This window comes from Tasmannia lanceolata, unplaced genomic scaffold (assembly GCF_043159265.1).
Source record: "Tasmannia lanceolata isolate RefF3 unplaced genomic scaffold, GAP_Taslan_0.1 ptg000003l, whole genome shotgun sequence".
In the NCBI taxonomy this organism is placed as follows: Eukaryota; Viridiplantae; Streptophyta; class Magnoliopsida; order Canellales; family Winteraceae; genus Tasmannia; species Tasmannia lanceolata.
Window position 1 is genome coordinate 42,229,492 of NW_027518680.1, and position 19,617 is coordinate 42,249,108.

The 19,617-nt window shown below is 41.6% G+C and overlaps 1 protein-coding gene across 1 annotated transcript in view; it reads right to left on the reverse strand.

Moving 5' to 3' along the window:
• Positions 1 to 19,617, reverse strand: part of LOC143862349 (chaperone protein dnaJ 10-like) — a 53,535-nt gene that overhangs the window by 11,206 nt on the left and 22,712 nt on the right. Inside the window, exons 4-5 of the mRNA XM_077373379.1 lie at positions 4,034 to 4,116; positions 3,679 to 3,838 (exon numbers count right to left, since the gene is read on the reverse strand). Coding sequence (XP_077229494.1) covers positions 3,679 to 3,838; positions 4,034 to 4,116 — 243 coding nt within the window. The remainder of the gene's footprint in view (positions 1 to 3,678; positions 3,839 to 4,033; positions 4,117 to 19,617) is intronic.

Consider the following 19,617-nt stretch of genomic DNA (forward strand, 5'->3'; position numbering starts at 1 on the left):
TTGATTCGATTTTGGTTTTTTTTTTTTTTGAAATTTGGTTATTCGGGTTCGGGTTCGGTTTCGGTTATCACAAAAAAAAAAATCGGTTAACCGAATAACCGAAATTATGATAAAAACCATTATTTTTTCAAAAAAAAGTGCTATATGGGCACTCCATAGGATGATCAAAACCGTCCATTTGATTGATCACAACTTAATTAGGTTGTGCTAAAAAATCATTTCGATAGGATCATCCTAGCCCTCCGATCCAAATCGAAATTTTGCTTTTTTCCTCTTTTCCTCCCACTATTCGGTTATTCAGTTATAACCGAATAACCGAATTTTTAATCGGTTCGGTTTCGGTTCGGTTTTTTGAAATTTCGGTTCGGTTTCGGTTATCGAAATTTGATAACCGAAATTATTTCGGTTATCAAATTTCGGTCTATTCGGTTCGGTTATAACCGAACAAACACCCCTAGCCCATTAGTGTACTTGTGGATAGAGGACATGACAAATCGCAGATGATTGCCTCAGCGACCCATCACCAGTGCAGTCCCCCCATTATCCCTTCCATGGGCTAGCCACTTGCATCCCAAGATGACAAAGAAAACAAGACAGGCGACACTTTTTCCTCTCCTGTTGAACACAAGAACCCCCATCCCTCACCATTGCCATTTCCAAGGAAAAACTTCCGGAGGGAGAGAGAGAAAGCATAAGTGCAACTTTATTCTCATACGTTCAAATTCCCTCGCTCATAGCTGGTTGACATGATAAAGACAAAAAATATAGGGTGGAACGGCTAGAAAATGTGTGGAAATATTTTCTCTGAACAAGTTAACATATTAAATTAAACTAGAAAAGGGCATATACAATCTAAAAATAAAGAGAATAAAAAACCTAATACGCAACATGCTACCCCAAAATTACAAATTTGGCATCTCATGTCATACTAATAACTCAGAACAAGAGTCCATAGTTTGCAACAGTGCCAAATTGCAAGTTTCCTTCACGACGAATGAGTAAAGATATACTCGATAGACATAAACATATCCTTCATTTCTCCAAATAATCTTCTAATCCGTAGGGAGGGCAAGACTCCCCTTTAAGCCACCTAATTGCCTTGAACAAATGGCCTTCAGTCGATATTTTGGAAGGGTTTAAATGAGACAACAGATTAGTCATGTTCCAAACAACTTTGACCTCCACCTTAGCCGCATACTATCCCCACCTACACGGCTCCACCATGATAATCCAGAATGATCATGTTGTTGAACAACACAACCCCCCCCCCCCCCCACCCCACCTCACTCACGAATGACAGCAAAGCGAGTAAGATTCGCGGGATAGAGAGTTACCCTGAACTGAAATGGTGAAACTCTTCTTCCGTGGATGTAGGAAAACTGTCGAACCACGTAAATCTTTGTTTTGGGCGATTGTGTTTCTTGCATTTCTTCTTGACGTTTTGCTGCACATCTTGTTTGATCTTTATTAGAGGAGGTATTTCTCGGTTTTCTACAATACACTTGGTGCCAATTTATTAGGTGTACCTTTTAAGGCATGTGTCATCGTTCCAAGGAAAGTTTCGTTGGATCCGTTTGATACTCACTGGCACCAGAAGGGAAATCATAACACAGACATGAAGTAGGTAGGAACATTCCATAGTGAAGCCTTTATTCTACTTGACAGAGATGAATATCTGCTTTTCGAAGATTCTAATTCTGATTCGATTCTTTCTATTTCCATAAACCAATCATGAGGATTTAGACTACCATCCTTACAGGTAATCTAAGATACTTTATCAAAAGGGGCGACACGTAGAAATTTATCTGCAAGGAAATGGATTTGATGACAGTGGAAAAACATAATCCCACAGACCTAGTATTTACTAATTCTGTTGTCAATTGTCTCCCTTTTCTTTTAATGGTCTTGTCAATTGTCCCCTTGATAATAACAAGTAAATGTTAATGTTTTCTTCTTGAATCATTAAAACCTTGACGAGAATGGTGTCATCCATATAGTAAAGTGTGAAATTACATGACCACTGGACTGGATTCCAACCGACTAAGGAATGTACTTCTCCATTTTATTCCAAGTCCCATTTTCTCCAAGGTCCACATCAATAAAGACCATTCCAACCTATCATAGGCATTTTCAATGTCAAGTTCAGGAATCGTATTGGATACTGAATATATTTTGTTAGAGTGCATGATGTTTTTGCCAACCATAATACGGTTAAGTTCAAGGTCAAGTTGCCTCTCCCCCCAACCCTCTCTCCCGCGCGCGCGCGCTCACACACACACACACAAGAACAGAGTAATGAAAAAGATTTCATATTAGTCTCCCATTTACATAAGAGATTTCTTTCCTATTCTTCATTCATTATCTTTTGAATTTACATTAAGGTATATAAAACTTATCATCGGAAAACAGAACTATAGCCGCCTACAGTAATCTAAAGGAAGGCACAGGAATTCCAGATTTAATCAGTTGCCACTCTACGCAAAAGACTACAACTTCTAGAAGAGAATACAATCGGATCCTCCACCCAATACCTAGAATAGAGACGTTACATAGCATATTGCTTGTTCCTCTTATTGATGAAAAAGAAACTTAAGACATGGGATGTCGCAATGAATGATTTATCAGCAAAGAATTCCAATGTTTTGAAGGAATTGAAGTAAAAACAAAAAGAAATAATGCTTTCTCACAATGGACAAATAAAGAAAGAGGTGAAAATCTTAGAATAGTTCATTGACTAACAATAAAACAGAGGAACCACATTTGAGTAACAATAAATAGATAAATACAATTTGACACATTGAGTTGAAATTTCACAAGCATTTGGTTGATGATGGCAACATTTCAATAGGTTATGATGTGATTGAAGGTATTTCGTGCAACTAGAGATTTACCATGGTTCATCGATAATACTTTATTAGTGTTAGAAGCAAGGGTAATATTTTTCTTAAATGGTTCTTTATTTTTCAGGCTCTTTAATACAATATAATATAAATTATGGAACTAACAACATTTCATGCTTTACAGCACAATCTAGAGCTAATTCTCTCATGACAAATTCTGTGTCACTTCCAAGTGGAGTTAAAACAAAACCATTAGGGAGCCAGAAGGTGAGCTCATTGGTTCGCTTTCATTAAAGTGAAATTATGGTGTTGAATCAGATAACACTCAGATTGCTATGTTTTATAGTGGTCATCAAGTCTAAAATTGTACGGCAATTATAAGAGTTTTAACTTATAAGACAATCAGTCAAACCAGGCATATGACAAAGACACAGAGAGAGAGAGAGAGAGAGAGAGAGAATTCTTATAATATTTTAAGCTATTTCCAGGCTCTTTATATTGTGCTTCTTAATTTACCACTTTTATAGTTCTTTTTTATATGTACCTTTGCTAATTTTCCTTCCCTAAAGCCAGGTTTCATCATGATCCATGGATATAGATGAGATAAGCAACAGAAAATATTTGATGAACAGCCCAACTATTAGTGCGCTCAATAAAAGAGTCTAATGAGCATTGAACACAACACTGTTACATAGGAAAAGACTCAAGCAGTGAACTTCCTTTGAAATGGATATGATGCTGAAAAAAGGAGGAATAAAATATAAGAAAGATAATAAAGAAACCAATAAAGCCCATCTGAAGAACACATTTTTCTCAGATGGGTACTAAGGAATCATACCCTCATTTTCTCTTGCAGTTTTTTGGCATCAAACTGTTCCCCTTCTGTGAACATGTCGAGGGAAGCCATGGATGCCATTGCAAGCTGGCCTATGTATTCTTCAAAAAGCTCACTCCCAAAGAGCATTGCAAAGATTGCTGCTGAATCAATAATTGTTTCACTGTAACAAACACATAGGCATGGGTACAAAGATCAGTCCTCTTTAAACTGAAAGATGATAGATATAATTTAAAAAGAGGAACAATTAGGTACAATTGTGTGTTTCTAATAATAATAATATATATCTATCCAATTATATTCCATAAAATCCTCAAAATCTGTGTCACAGTGAATAGAAAGAAAAGAAGAAACTTACGTTGAAATGCCTGCTTTCCCATAAGTATCATAAGCTTGCCGCTGGGTTGGATCACTGAGGACTTGGTAGGCCTCTCCCAAGGCCTGAAATCACAATAACTCATAGTAGTTAACATTTTATAATGGCCAGATAAAGCAGAAATTTTCAGACTAAGAAATATCAGAATCAGATGTGTTTTAATAAGGTCAGAAAAAAAAGTTATGAGTATATGATCTCAAGTACAACTCCTGAAGGAGATGCCTAAACCAACGTCTTAAATAGGGAGATGATATTTGCAACACCGCCCACCCCCCCCCCCCCCCCCCCCCCCGCAGTGCATTCGCCCCCCTTATAACGTGAACAGCGGGCAACTTTAACGCTTTTTGATGTCAAATCACGTTAAAAGGTAGGGCGAATGCGTAGTGAACAGCGGGCAACTTTAACGCTTTTTGACATCAAATCACGTTAAAAGGTAGGGCGAATGCGTACTGCAGGGGAGAGGGAAAATATCATCGCCCTTTAAATATCGTTTTCGTTATGCCTGTCAGTCACCACAAAAATGGAAAAATGTCGGTTGGGCGAAAATCTTGTAAAATCACAAAGGTTTATGACAACGCATGCAAATAGTGAAACTTCATGAAATGTTAGAATAAACGTAAATTCACACTTAGAAACCATCACACAAGCAAGTCAACCATGTAATTTAGTTTAAGTGTTTAACAAGATCGAATACCTAATGACATGCGTTGTGGCGCATGTCTAGAACAGTAAGATCCATTCTAAACTGTATCGGTAATCAGGAAAGAATAATGAATATCAATAGAAATTAACATAAATATACAATAAGTTGTTTCGACAATAAAATTGTCCTTATTTTTAAAAGACTTTCTAGCAAAACTAAATACGATAATTAATTTTTGAAAAAAATTGACTCAATCAATTTATCAATTAAACCTCACAGATAATAAAATTTGAAGCCGATCCGACCGTTTGAGGTGCTATAAAAACTATTCCTCTTCCAAACCTCTATAAAAGGACCCTTGGGGTCCTTAAACATACATACACGACACTTGGGCTGTCACCATGGATTTAAATTTCAGTTTCTGTCCTAATTTCGGCCTTGGCCGAAACTGAAATTTTGGCAGAAATCGGGTAAAAAAATAATTAATTAATCATTTCGGAAATTTTGGACGAAATTTGGGAAATCCTAAATTTCAGATTTCGCGAAGTTTCGGTTTCGCTTCCAACCGAAATCCAAAATTTCGGTCCATTTGGGACAAAATTTAAAACTATGATTGTGATCAATATACTAAACTATGATTGTGACCAATTGTAGACACCCCATTTTGACCGTGCCCTAAACCCTTCCAGTTTTGCAAAAATCCCCATCAAATCAATGAGTTAGGGTCCCAAACTTAACCCTAGGCTAGCTTTGGGTCCCAGCTAGGTCCCCGCAAAATTTCGTCGAAATCCGATCGCGTTTGCCTAGCAAACGAGCTAAGACGGTGCTGTAGTGTAAATGCGCAGAAGGGGGGTGATTTATCCTGGGTGGGGCCGAACCTGGACCGAATGGGACAAAGGTTACGGGCGCGCCTTATCATTTTTGTGCGCCCATCAAATGGGGGTGCGGGGATATCAACAGGTTATTTTAACCTATATAAAAAAAAAATCAAAAACGAAAGGGGGAGAGCTCATTGGTAAAAGACAAAAAAAGATAGAGAGAGAGAGCTTCTCCTCCGGCAACGGTGCCGGAGCTCCGATCGGATCGGCCACCACCTCATCTTTGCCTCCATCCTATTTCTGCAACCCAACTCCTCCGACCACATCCCACCGGAGCCGCCCATATTTTCCCTCATCACCACCTCCGATCGAGCTTTCACCCAATCACAACCACCAACAGCCACCACCTCCATTGATTCCGGCAAGCTTGCCGGAATCCGATCACCACCGTCGAACCATCTCCACCTTCTCCTTCATTTTCCCCTTTTCTCCTCTGCAAAACCCAAACCACCACTATTCGGCCATTTCCAGCCCTACCACCATCTCCTCCACCCCACTTCCAACTTCTTCTTCTTCATTTTATTTTATTTTTTTTTTATTATTTTTATTTTATTTTTAAAAAAAGAAAAAGAAAGAAAGAAGGAGAGATCTGCAGAGAGAAAAGAGAGAGAGAGAGAAGGATCTTCTTCTCCGACAGAAATTTCGTCGGAGTCCGATCATCACCACCTCCGACCGGCTGTGCCGAAATCCGGCCCCAACTCCGGCCACCCTTACGCTCAGGTATTTTCATTTTTTATGTTTATTTATTTATTTATTTTTAATTTTTTTTGTCGTTTCATCATTGCATGTTTGACTGTTCGTTGATTATTAATATTAAATTATCGAGAATAGTAACAGCTGTTTGAATAGTAATAGGATTAAATTTTTATTTTCGTGAATAGTAAAGGTTGCGTGAACAGTACCAGGTCGATTAATATTATTAAATCATTATTTTCGTCGATTAATATTATTAAATTATTAATTTTGTCGGTGATTAATTATTGTTTTTTGACCGTAATGATTATTTTATTTAAATTATTATTTTTGTCGGTTATTAATATTATTAAATTATTAATTTTTTTGACCGCGATGATTACTATTAATTAAGTATTATTATTTTTCTTTCGGTGGAATATTTAATTGTTATTTCGTTTCCAATTACCGATGTGGGACCCGTTTGTGTGGGGCCCGCTGATGTGGGGCCCGCTGTGTGGAGCCCGCCGATGTGGGGCCCGCTGATGTGGGGCCCGCTGATGTGGGACCCGCCGATGTGGGACCCGTTTGTGTGGGGCCCGCCGATGTATGAATAGTACTTGGTAGGTCCTACTGTGAATAGTACTTTTGAATAGTACTTTTGAATAGTACTTTTGAATAGTACTTTTGAATAGTACTTTTGAATAGTACTTTTGAATAGTACTTTTGAATAGTACTTTTGAATAGTACTTTTGAATAGTAGCTTTGAATAGTAGCTTTGAATAGTAGCTTTGAATAGTAGCTGTGAATAGTAGCTGTGAATAGTAGCTGTGAATAGTAGTCGTGAATAGTAGTTGTGAATAGTAATTATAACAGTCTTCAGCACAGGAGTCAGTCCTTCAGTCAGTCCAGGAGTTTTTCCTATCATCATAGGGGTTAGGATTCTGTCCATCCTCTCATCAAGTCGTGATCTTTACCCGCTCCTGCAAGGTATAGGATGCTGTCCAACCCTTGCCGAGTTATTTTCCTGTTCGTTCCCCCGCAAAGCATAGGATGCTATCCAACCTTTGCGGGATTCCAGAAGTCTCCCTACCCGTATGATGATAGGATTTTATTCTCTGGTGTCAAAAAACAATAAAAACATTTCAAAAATACTTGAAAACAACAAAAACATTCCAAAAAACACTTGAAAATTCAAAAACATCTCAAAAACAATTCAAAATCCAAAAACATAATCAAAATCAAAAATCTCAAAAAATCTTGAGTCATGTGCAGAGTAGTTAGGAATTCGTTCCGAACTACGGATGGCTTGATCCCTAGCTGAGGGGTACGTAGGCAGCTCAGGCGTGCTGCTGGCATCCTGAGTGCAGTCACCAACCTTTTTTTTATCACTCTTTATTTCTCACCTTTCCGTCCGAACTACGGATGGCTTGATCCCTAGCTGAGGGGTACGTAGGCAGCTCAGGCGTGCTGCTGGCACCCTGAGTTCAGTCACCATTTTTAGACACCATTTTTACACCCTTTCACCATTTTCAGTCACCATTTTTGTAAATATTTCTCACAACTTTCACCATTTTTCATAACTTCAAAACCTCCCAAAAATACAAAAAACTTCAAAACCTTTTCAAAAAGATCTTCCCCTAGAGTTAGGAGTCTGTCCTAGATATTTAGGGTGTTTTAGAGTTAGGAGTCGGTCTTGATTTGTATTGATGTGGTGTGTCATGTCGTGTGAGTGTCCCTAGAGTTAGGAGGCCTCGAGTCGATCGGTCAGACACTTAGTCGAACCGATGGCTAGACTAGGAAGCATATAGTCAGCCCATGGTTTTCTTTATGTTGCACAGCCTAGATACACATAGGATGTAGGGCCCACCTGCATTAGCTTAAGGCTAAACAACCTGCATTAGTTAGGACATATAGAGAGTCGTAAAAATCACAATCCACTTGAATTTAACCAATCGCACAAAAAGCTTTAAAAACTAGTCGAGTCTAGTTGATCGAGTCTAGGATAGCGGTCCTAGAGGTTTAGGCATTGTAGTTTAGCATAGGACACCGAACTACGTTGGCTCTGATTCTTCCCGAGGCCGGGATACGTAGTGCAGCTAGGATGGATGGCCATCCTGGTCCGAGTCAAGTCCTGCATTAGAATTTTAGGATTTGTCTTGTCGAGTCGTGTTGTGTTGTGTGTTTTGCTGTGTTTTCTTATTTTTATGTACAGATCTTATACCTTTAGCTGTAACATGCATGTGCTTGTCCACCAGAACTTAGACACCAATTAGGCATGTCACTCATAACCTAGCTATTCTTAGGCGACATATCTTTCATTTCTTTTGTGTGTGCTTCTTATTCATCTCCGAGACATGCATGATTAGCTAGACGTTATCTCGGAGATATTCGTTCCCATTTCGCATGATTTTCGCCCAAAACTCTTCAAAATTAATAATAAATGGCATAAGAGACCAGGTGCTAGCACTTGGGCGAATTGGGGGCGCCTAATCCCTTCCCCATTCGTCATCAGGCACGAACCCTATTTTATATCTCTGGTTATCCGTTGCAACAGAGCACAGCATGGGATCTAGGGCCCACTTCCTTGGATGGCGACTCTTTCTTTGTTTAAGGTGCGCCTCGAATCTGGGCTGGTCCCCGAATCGAGAGGTATCTCACTTTATATCGCCGCTCATGCTGTGAGGGGCACTCTTTCGAGGGTTCCTTGGTGGGGCTCTCCTTCACGTGGATGATCTAGAGACTCGCGCGGGGGCCCGTCCCCTCACGCCCGTCCCGGATCTGGTTCCACAGACTGGCGACTCTGCTGGGGAAATCTTGAAACATTGCCTAACTCTGTAAAAATGCCATTGTTACTAATTTTGAGGAAATTTGGGCCAAAATCGAGTTAAATGGGAACTTTATCGTTAGAAATCCAGGGGCACCAAGTAGGCGCGTAAATAAAACAAGGGATTCACACATCGCACATCATACATTGTCATATTCTTTATTTCTTTCATCATTTTCATTATTGGCCTCAGGGAATAGATATGACGCGTACCAGATGGGAACCGTTGTATCTATTTCCGAGCTATGCGCCGGAGCTGCAGCCGTAGACACTGGGTGTGCTGGTGTTCTACAGCAGCCGATGAGCAATGAACATACTTTGTATAATGCTGGGTGTGCTGGCGTTATACATCAAGGGTATGGTCATAAGCATAGTACCCTGCAGAAATGCCCGGGCCCTACTTTTATTTCATTATATTATGTATATATATTAGTTTCTCCCTTTAGAACCAAAATTAGGGAACCCTTGCTAGGACACTATATATATGTACTCATATAGGACGAACATGTGCGACCAGCATATGTAAGCCTAGGATAGAAGTCAGCCTACCCATGTAGTGTAGAAGGGTAAGTCACACCGTGGTTACCCGCCGCGTTATCTAGTACACTCACAGACACTTCTGGGTCAAGATTTTCTTGGCTGCGCTAGTTAGACTAGGGTTGGTGCCCCTGGTTAGGATGTATATATATATATATATGTATATATTTATTATTAGATTAGGGCTTGCTTCTTAGTTAGGTTTCCTTCTAATCTAATCAATTTTTCCCCATCTATCCATTCTGTGGATTATCATCAGATTCTTGGCTCTTTTAGTCATGATCTGTCTTCCGTGAGCTTGATCATTTGATTGATCCTGATCAGACCGTGTTCCACATGTCGATTGTGAGTCTATCTTGCCATTATCATTATCGGAGTGTGTGTTCTTGCTGAGATCCCTGCTTTATCTTGACCATGACGGCATACTCTTCATGTTTAGTTGCTGAGACCCTCCTAGTATAGCCGTCATGCTGCCAATTTTTTTTAGAACCCTTGAGCGTAATCATTATCCTTTTGGGTTCATTGACAAACCATGTGCTTACCTTACCACATCTCCTGGTATAGCCGTTATGCTGCCGAATTTTCTCCAAATACCTTGAGTGTGGTCATCATCCTTTTAGGCTTGTTGACAAACCATGTACTTGTCGTACCACATCTTCATGCACAACCGTTAAGCTGTCGGATTTTGATCCAAGGGAAGGATGTGTTGGCGCTACCTTTTGTCTCAACTTGCACATTACATTGCTATGGGATTAATTCTCATTGAGCCTAGTGTTTATGATGTCCATGACAGGAGTCTTAGTCACTCGTTTACCATCAACCCCAAAAAGCTTTCATCTCTAAACTCGCTTGGTCTAGCCCGCTATACCTTTTTCCTCTCACATTGCCCAGATGGCTGAGTATGCTGAAAGTCTCGTCTTGAGAGAAATGAGAGAGATGGTGATGACATCCATGACCTGATAGACGGGGATCCCCTCAGTCTTCTCGAACTCAAATGCTTCTGAGAACCCTGCACATAACCGTGTTGCACTTCTTTCACCCACCATGGGAACCATTCAACTCATTCAACCCTTCACAGATCTTACCACCTCTACCTATACCACCTCTGGGCTGGAAAATGATTAGGAAGGGAAAAGAAAAATGTCAGAGCTTGAACTCCTTGAAAACATTATACCAGAGAAAGCCTTGCCATTGTCAGGTGCTAAAGGACAATTTGAGCTGGATCAACAGAAACCAAAGAGGCCCTCTCTTCTGAGATTCTAACTCCAGGATTGCTCTCTCCAATCATTATCAATGAAGGCACGTTGTCCTTGAACTTTCAGCGCCAATCCGTTGCCTCCGATGAAGTGTCTCATCTTTGAAATTTGTTTGGAAGAGTGTATACCAACCCTCCTGTCAAAGTTGGTAAGCCTAACCATGCCAATATCAATTCTACGTACGTTGTGTTTATTGGTCTCTCTCATTGTGAGCCAATGTCCAATCTTTTGCTGAATTTGATGGAGAGCCTATCGTGGCGCATCAAAAATCATTGTATGTACTTCAAACATTCAATGAAAAGAACATTTGATTCCAGTGTCGTCAATATTCTTGTATATGTTCACTCTTGGATCTAATGTTAATAAACAAATTAAGACACCCTCCTCGAATGAGGATGCCGATGAAATTCTCCTCGAGATTTGAAAGCTGATCAAACGAGGGGAAGAGCGTCGAGCAAAGCCACTCGAAGATGAAATCGATACCGTGGATAGTGGTATCCAAATCCGAAACTCGGGAAATAAGGATTGGCAAAATCTCCCGAAGAGCGCAAAGAATCGATAAACCTATTTAGAGGGTTCAAAGAAGTGTTGCTTGGTCCTATGAGGATAAACCAGAAGCATGCCTTGGCACTGTTCAACGTAAGTCACCCTCAGCTTCAGACATCGGGTCGAAAAAGTGAAAATTTCAAACGAAGAATACCAGACATCAAGTGAAGTTAATGAAAAATTGAGAGAAGACTTTCGGACAACAAAGTCATGAGCATAGAACATGAACCCCAAAAAGAATACTTGGGCTATACATTCCGATGGAATTTCAAGTTAGAACATTCAAGGAGTAGGGGCCTCCCCGACATCCAATAAAAAAAAGATAGAATCCAGAGAAGAAAGGAGAGGGGAGCATGCCCCACGTCAACTCCTCAAGAACGTCAGAATCTCAAAAAGCAAAGCTGATAAATAGATTGAAAATTTCAAAATCATCTTCAGCATTTAGAGAAGACCCAGAGTCGTAGAATCCCGAATATCAGTGCGAGATCTCAAAGACAAAGTGGGAATTCAATCAGTCTAGCTCGCACAGTGCAGATGAAGTCTTGCCAGGAAATGCCGCCAGACTCCTCAAAAAAAAAAAAAGAGGAAAGAGAAAAAAGTTCAAAGCCATTGAACCTTAGCCATTCAAGAAGCTTGTATGCCAAAACACCAGAAGGCCATCCTTGGACGCCTGAGCCTTAAATGCCAAAATCCCAAGTTTTTTAAAAAAAAAAACATTTTGCAATCACCTTCGAGCCTCAACAAAATCAAACATTATTTTCAAGCACCCACAAACCAGGGGTAGTTCGTTTCGAACTACGTCTGACCTGATCCCTTTCTATAGGGTACGTAGGCAACCTGATCAATTCAGGTTCGGTCAACCTTTGGAATAAAAGTCAAATTATTCCCTTTCAACCTTTGGAATAAAAATCAAATTATTCCCTTTCAACTTTTGAGCTTAAAGCCAAATCATTGTGTTCCAAACCCCAGCAAACTACGCGGACCTGATCCTCCATTTTTGGGGTACTTAGGCAACCTGACCAATCCAGGTTCGGTTGAAACTTTGAAATCCAAAGGAAATATCCAACCGTTTTGAACCCCAGCCCACTTAGAAAGTCCTTCTGGTGAACAAGCAGAGGTTCAAAGTCAAGAACAAAACACGATGGAATCTGAAGACCCGCTAGGCTGAAAACCCGGGAGGGCGGTCTAGGCAAAATTTAGGGTCATTCACCCGCTAAGTTGACAACTGAAAAGTCAGCTTAGGCAAAAGTTAGGGTATCGAGCCCGCTGGATTGAAAACCCGAAAGGGCGAACCAGGCAAAAGTTAGGGCAAGCGGTCCGCCAGATTGAAAACCTGACAAGGCAATCTGGTCAATGGCAATGACTTCCAACGAAAAAGCGAATCATTGAGGTGGAGAAACAGTCTTCAACCAGGGTAAAATCTTGGAGTCCAAGTAGTGCCAGCAAGCTTACTTTAACATTCATCTAAACTAGGGGCATTGAAACCGAGCAATCCGAAAGGGATAATAATCATGACATAAACACCGAAAAAGGAGAATAGTGCCTCTTGACACGGTCTTCGAAATACTCTAAGAGTGGCTAAGCCATACCCTTGAAAAATAACACATCAGATCCAAGAGTGAGTCAAAAGCGAGTCGAGTCCTTGGAACAATGAGAATCTTCTTTGATTGAGTCCTTGGAAATCTGTTCCTCCTTCATATTTGTGTTCCCTCTCCTTGCGAAGTCCAAACTGTCAGATGCTGGAAGAATGGGAGCGTGTCATCCAAAATGCGAAGAAAATTCAGAGTAAATCCTGGTTTAGGTATCAGAAGGGGCGGGAGACATCTTGTTCAAACCTACCAGAGACCTTAAGCCTCCAAAAGTGAGCAATGCAAAAAAATGGGATTCTCAGACCCAGCCATCATGGTGATTGTCCTACTCTCTCCATACAAAAAAAAACTGTGCAACCTCAAGCCTTCATGAAATGAAACATCTTTTCTTCAACCATCATTGTCCTGCCTCCTTAAAACTCCTGTCATGGAAACACAATATACTAGGGGCATCTTTTATGACTCGCGTCATAAAAGATGTCAAGCACACAAAGGCAATCAGTAATAAGGCCTCCAGCAAGTTAAGATAAGAGGGGTACGAGCACATCTCAAGCCAAACCTCTAAACTCCTCAGTTGATTCCACTCTTCAGAAGAGTCAATTCTCCAAGAAAATCAGTTTCCCTAGCGAAGTCTAGAATTTGCTCACGCAGCCTTCAATCTCCAGCAAAATTCAGTTCTCTCAGAAGAAATGATCAATACTCAGAACCTCAGCAGATCATGTGAGTCTGGTCCTCAGCAAAGAACTCGCAATCCCATTTTCTCGGCAAGAGACAAAGCAATTTTCAAATGAATCAATCTGAATCAATAAATCAATCAATCAAAATCAAAAGAAATATCCATCCCTTCTGTGTAAGACCCCTGAGGCATCCCATCCGTGTAAGACCCCTGAGGCATCCCATCTGTGTAAGACCCCTGAGGCATCATCTGTGTAAGACCCCTGAGGCATCCCATCCGTGTAAGACCCCTGAGGCATCCCATCTGTGTAAGACCCCTGAGGCATCATCTGTGTAAGACCCCTGAGGCATCCTATCCGTGTAAGACCCCTGAGGCATCCCATCTGTGTAAGACCCCTGAGGCATCATCTATGTAAGACCCCTGAGGCATCCTATCTGTGTAAGACCCCTGAGGCATCCCATCTATGTAAGACCCCTGAGGCATCATCCGTGTAAGTCTCCCTGAGAGCACCTCACTAAAGTCTCCCTGAGAGCACCCAACCAAAGTCTCCCTGAGAGCACCCGCACTAAAGTCTCCCTGAGAGCACCTCACCAAAGTCTCCCTGAGAGCTCCTCACTAAAGTCTCCCTGAGAGCACCCACCCAAAGTCTCCCTGAGAGCATTCAACCAAAGTCTCCCTGAGAGCACCTCACTAAAGTCTCCCTGAGAGCACCCGCACTAAAGTCTCCCTGAGAGCACCTCACCAAAGTCTCCCTGAGAGCACCTCACTAAAGTCTCCCTGAGAGCACCCACCCAAAGTCTCCCTGAGAGCACCCCACCAAAGTCTCCCTGAGAGCACCTCACTAAAGTCTCCCTGAGAGCACCCAACCAAAGTCTCCCTGAGAGCACCCAACTAAAGTCTCCCTGAGAGCACCCAACCAAAGTCTCCCTGAGAGCACCCAACTAAAGTCTCCCTGAGAGCACCGCACTAAAGTCTCCCTGAGAGCATCCAACCAAAGTCTCCCTGAGAGCACCTCACTAAAGTCTCCCTGAGAGCACCTCACTAAAGTCTCCCTGAGAGCACCTCACTAAAGTCTCCCTGAGAGCACCCAACCAAAGTCTCCCTGAGAGCACCTCACTAAAGTCTCCCTGAGAGCACCTCACTAAAGTCTCCCTGAGAGCACCTCACCAAAGTCTCCCTGAGAGCACCCAACCAAAGTCTCCCTGAGAGCACCCGCACTAAAGTCTCCCTGAGAGCACCTCACCAAAGTCTCCCTGAGAGCACCTCACTAAAGTCTCCCTGAGAGCACCCACCCAAAGTCTCCCTGAGAGCACCCACCCAAAGTCTCCCTGAGAGCATTCAACCAAAGTCTCCCTGAGAGCACCTCACTAAAGTCTCCCTGAGAGCACCTCACCAAAGTCTCCCTGAGAGCACCCAACCAAAGTCTCCCTGAGAGCACCTCACTAAAGTCTCCCTTAGAGCACCCATTCCGCTGTTGTCAATCTGTCAAGATGCTGTCTTTTCAGATCCCGATTCAGGTTTGATCATGATGCTGTCTAATCATTCCGCTGTGTTCATCTGTCAAGATGCTGTCTTTTCAGATCCCGATTCAGGTTTGATCATGATGCTGTCTAATCATTCCGCTATATTCATCTGTCAAGATGCTGTCTTCTCAGATCCCGATTCAGGTTTGATCATGAAACTGTCTAATCATTCCGCTTCGTTCATCTGTCAAGATGCTGTCTTCTCAGATCCCAATTCAGGTTTGATCATGATAACTGTCTAATCATTCCGCAACGTTCGTCTGTCAAGATGCTGTCTTCTCAGATCTCAATCCCGGTTTGATCATGATAACTGTCTAATCATTCCGCTTCGTTCATCTGTCAAGATGCTGTCTTCTCAGATCCCAGGTTTGATCATGATAACTGTCTAATCATTCCGCTTCGTTCATCTGTCAAGATGCTGTCTTCTCAGATCCCAATTCAGGTTTGATCATGATAACTGTCTAATCATTCCGCAACGTTCGTCTGTCAAGATGCTGTCTTCTCAGATCTCAATCCCGGTTTGATCATGATAACTGTCTAATCATTCCGCTTCGTTCATCTGTCAAGATGCTGTCTTCTCAGATCCCAGGTTTGATCATGATAACTGTCTAATCATTCCGCTTCGTTCATCTGTCAAGATGCTGTCTTCTCAGATCCCAATTCAGGTTTGATCATGATAACTGTCTAATCATTCCGCAACGTTCGTCTGTCAAGATGCTGTCTTCTCAGATCTCAATCCAGGTTTGATCATGATAACTGTCTAATCATTCCGCTTCGTTCATCTGTCGAGATGCTGTCTTCTCAGATCCCAGGTTTGATCATGATAACTGTCTAATCATTCCGCAACGTTCGTCTGTCAAGATGCTGTCTTCTCAAAATCTCAATCCAGGTTTGATCATGATGCTGTCTAATCATTCCGCTGTGTTCATCTGTTAAGATGCTGTCTTCTCAGATCCCAATTCAGGAATGATCAAGATGCTGTCTAATCATTTCGCTTGTCCCAGATCCAAATTTAGGTTTGATCATGATATTGTCTAATCATTCCGCTTTACAATCTCCAAATCCCTGAATGGCTTAAATAGATGCTGTCTAATCATTCCATTCTGCATTGTGTGAGAGTCTGTCTCATTACCACTTGAGAGTCCATCTCAGTTTTCTTTTCGAGATTCTGTCTCGTCAATTCATCTTATCATTCCTTCTCGATGAGAATGTGTCTCGTCGATCCATCTCGCCACCCTTTTGCATCCCTTCTGTTCGAAATCTTGGGCCAGTCAAAATGTGTTGTCTGTTCAGCTTTGACATTCGCGCGACAAGCGCGCTCTGCCAAAGAGGGGCATCTGTAGACACCCCATTTTGACCGTGCCCTAAACCCTTCCAGTTTTGCAAAAATCCCCATCAAATCAATGAGTTAGGGTCCCAAACTTAACCCTAGGCTAGCTTTGGGTCCCAGCTAGGTCCCCGCAAAATTTCGTCGAAATCCGATCGCGTTTGCCTAGCAAACGAGCTAAGACGGTGCTGTAGTGTAAATGCGCAGAAGGGGGGTGATTTATCCTGGGTGGGGCCGAACCTGGACCGAATGGGACAAAGGTTACGGGCGCGCCTTATCATTTTTGTGCGCCCATCAAATGGGGGTGCGGGGATATCAACAGGTTATTTTAACCTATATAAAAAAAAAATCAAAAACGAAAGGGGGAGAGCTCATTGGTAAAAGACAAAAAAAGATAGAGAGAGAGAGCTTCTCCTCCGGCAACGGTGCCGGAGCTCCGATCGGATCGGCCACCACCTCATCTTTGCCTCCATCCTATTTCTGCAACCCAACTCCTCCGACCACATCCCACCGGAGCCGCCCATATTTTCCCTCATCACCACCTCCGATCGAGCTTTCACCCAATCACAACCACCAACAGCCACCACCTCCATTGATTCCGGCAAGCTTGCCGGAATCCGATCACCACCGTCGAACCATCTCCACCTTCTCCTTCATTTTCCCCTTTTCTCCTCTGCAAAACCCAAACCACCACTATTCGGCCATTTCCAGCCCTACCACCATCTCCTCCACCCCACTTCCAACTTCTTCTTCTTCATTTTATTTTATTTTTTTTTTATTATTTTTATTTTATTTTTAAAAAAAGAAAAAGAAAGAAAGAAGGAGAGATCTGCAGAGAGAAAAGAGAGAGAGAGAGAAGGATCTTCTTCTCCGACAGAAATTTCGTCGGAGTCCGATCATCACCACCTCCGACCGGCTGTGCCGAAATCCGGCCCCAACTCCGGCCACCCTTACGCTCAGGTATTTTCATTTTTTATGTTTATTTATTTATTTATTTTTAATTTTTTTTGTCGTTTCATCATTGCATGTTTGACTGTTCGTTGATTATTAATATTAAATTATCGAGAATAGTAACAGCTGTTTGAATAGTAATAGGATTAAATTTTTATTTTCGTGAATAGTAAAGGTTGCGTGAACAGTACCAGGTCGATTAATATTATTAAATCATTATTTTCGTCGATTAATATTATTAAATTATTAATTTTGTCGGTGATTAATTATTGTTTTTTGACCGTAATGATTATTTTATTTAAATTATTATTTTTGTCGGTTATTAATATTATTAAATTATTAATTTTTTTGACCGCGATGATTACTATTAATTAAGTATTATTATTTTTCTTTCGGTGGAATATTTAATTGTTATTTCGTTTCCAATTACCGATGTGGGACCCGTTTGTGTGGGGCCCGCTGATGTGGGGCCCGCTGTGTGGAGCCCGCCGATGTGGGGCCCGCTGATGTGGGGCCCGCTGATGTGGGACCCGCCGATGTGGGACCCGTTTGTGTGGGGCCCGCCGATGTATGAATAGTACTTGGTAGGTCCTACTGTGAATAGTACTTTTGAATAGTACTTTTGAATAGTACTTTTGAATAGTACTTTTGAATAGTACTTTTGAATAGTACTTTTGAATAGTACTTTTGAATAGTACTTTTGAATAGTACTTTTGAATAGTAGCTTTGAATAGTAGCTTTGAATAGTAGCTTTGAATAGTAGCTGTGAATAGTAGCTGTGAATAGTAGCTGTGAATAGTAGTCGTGAATAGTAGTTGTGAATAGTAATTATAACAGTCTTCAGCACAGGAGTCAGTCCTTCAGTCAGTCCAGGAGTTTTTCCTATCATCATAGGGGTTAGGATTCTGTCCATCCTCTCATCAAGTCGTGATCTTTACCCGCTCCTGCAAGGTATAGGATGCTGTCCAACCCTTGCCGAGTTATTTTCCTGTTCGTTCCCCCGCAAAGCATAGGATGCTATCCAACCTTTGCGGGATTCCAGAAGTCTCCCTACCCGTATGATGATAGGATTTTATTCTCTGGTGTCAAAAAACAATAAAAACATTTCAAAAATACTTGAAAACAACAAAAACATTCCAAAAAACACTTGAAAATTCAAAAACATCTCAAAAACAATTCAAAATCCAAAAACATAATCAAAATCAAAAATCTCAAAAAATCTTGAGTCATGTGCAGAGTAGTTAGGAATTCGTTCCGAACTACGGATGGCTTGATCCCTAGCTGAGGGGTACGTAGGCAGCTCAGGCGTGCTGCTGGCATCCTGAGTGCAGTCACCAACCTTTTTTTTATCACTCTTTATTTCTCACCTTTCCGTCCGAACTACGGATGGCTTGATCCCTAGCTGAGGGGTACGTAGGCAGCTCAGGCGTGCTGCTGGCACCCTGAGTTCAGTCACCATTTTTAGACACCATTTTTACACCCTTTCACCATTTTCAGTCACCATTTTTGTAAATATTTCTCACAACTTTCACCATTTTTCATAACTTCAAAACCTCCCAAAAATACAAAAAACTTCAAAACCTTTTCAAAAAGATCTTCCCCTAGAGTTAGGAGTCTGTCCTAGATATTTAGGGTGTTTTAGAGTTAGGAGTCGGTCTTGATTTGTATTGATGTGGTGTGTCATGTCGTGTGAGTGTCCCTAGAGTTAGGAGGCCTCGAGTCGATCGGTCAGACACTTAGTCGAACCGATGGCTAGACTAGGAAGCATATAGTCAGCCCATGGTTTTCTTTATGTTGCACAGCCTAGATACACATAGGATGTAGGGCCCACCTGCATTAGCTTAAGGCTAAACAACCTGCATTAGTTAGGACATATAGAGAGTCGTAAAAATCACAATCCACTTGAATTTAACCAATCGCACAAAAAGCTTTAAAAACTAGTCGAGTCTAGTTGATCGAGTCTAGGATAGCGGTCCTAGAGGTTTAGGCATTGTAGTTTAGCATAGGACACCGAACTACGTTGGCTCTGATTCTTCCCGAGGCCGGGATACGTAGTGCAGCTAGGATGGATGGCCATCCTGGTCCGAGTCAAGTCCTGCATTAGAATTTTAGGATTTGTCTTGTCGAGTCGTGTTGTGTTG